Source organism: Poecilia latipinna, unplaced genomic scaffold, assembly GCF_001443285.1.
Source record: "Poecilia latipinna isolate Pla-1442-1.1 unplaced genomic scaffold, P_latipinna-1.0 Scaffold4614, whole genome shotgun sequence".
Lineage (NCBI taxonomy): Eukaryota > Metazoa > Chordata > Actinopteri > Cyprinodontiformes > Poeciliidae > Poecilia > Poecilia latipinna.
In genome coordinates this window covers 6757-7783 of record NW_015117230.1, presented here as the reverse complement: position 1 = coordinate 7783, position 1027 = coordinate 6757, and the positions used below count along the sequence as shown (strand labels likewise).

General features: G+C 52.4%; 1 protein-coding gene across 1 annotated transcript in view; it reads left to right on the top strand.

Moving 5' to 3' along the window:
- LOC106942862 (putative ferric-chelate reductase 1) overlaps nt 1-1013 on the top strand; it is a gene marked incomplete at its 3' end in the record, with an annotated part of 7377 nt that extends 6364 nt beyond the window's left edge. Inside the window, exons 3-5 of the mRNA XM_015026207.1 lie at nt 332-526; nt 648-749; nt 840-1013. Of these exons, the coding sequence (XP_014881693.1) occupies nt 422-526; nt 648-749; nt 840-1013 (381 nt within the window). The remainder of the gene's footprint in view (nt 1-331; nt 527-647; nt 750-839) is intronic.
- Between the last annotated feature and the right edge of the window lie 14 nt (nt 1014-1027).

The following is a 1027-nucleotide window of genomic DNA, read 5'->3' as shown; positions in this document are numbered from 1 at the left end:
TTGGGTCAGAACCAGTTCTAGCCTTTGGGTCAGAACCAGTTCTAGCCTTTGGGTCAGAACCAGTTCTAGCCTTTGGGTCAGAACCAGTTCTAGCCTTTGGGTCAGAACCAGTTTCCTCCTTTGGGTCAGAACCAGTTTCCTCCTTTGGGTCAGAACCAGTTTCCTCCTTTGGGTCAGAACCAGTTCTAGCCTTTGGGTCAGAACCAGTTTCCTCCTTTGGGTCAGAACCAGTTTCCTCCTTTGGGTCAGAACCAGTTCCTTACTTTGGGTCAGAACCAGTTCCCTCCACTGCCCAGGAATCTCTCTGATGATTGGTCCTGTCTCCCTGCAGTCCATCTCCAATGTCGGCTGCGGTTCCACCAAGCTGTGCTTCAGCCAGCCCACAAACTGTGATCCCTCCACCAGCTCCAACTGCTTCTTCATGTCAGCCAGGCTTCTGACTCCGCCCAAATCCGGGGTCCAGTATGAGCTGTCCGGACCTGCTCAAGGATACGTAGCTTTTGGGTGGTCAGATGATCAGATGATGGTGAGGAAACCAAACCAGATGTTGGTTATGAAGTCCAAATGTTTCCTGGACCTTTTCAGTGCTGCAGTGTCAGAAGGTAGAGGACAGAAGATTCAGTTTCTGCTCTGTCTCCCATCCTCAGGGTCAAGATGACATCTACCTCTGTGGCCTGAACAGTACTGGAGCTGTTGATGTGCAGCGGGCCTTCTCTGTTGGACACACAGCTCCAACGGTTCAACCTAAGGTACTTCATCCCCACCAGGACGCCCTGGTCAAGGAGCATTCAGAGGTTGGTTCCTTACCCCAAACCATGACCAGTGAATGTCTCTGGCAGGGAGCCATCTCAGATATACAGACCTCCAACCAGAACGGGGTCCTGGCCTGCACATTCACCTCCAAGAACGCCATCTTCACTTCCAGCAACTTCAGCTTCACCTCCAACCAACTCTTCTACCTGCTGCTGGCCTATGGACCCAGCTCCAACGGTAGGAAGACCCTGACTCTGCAGGTCCTCGACAGAAT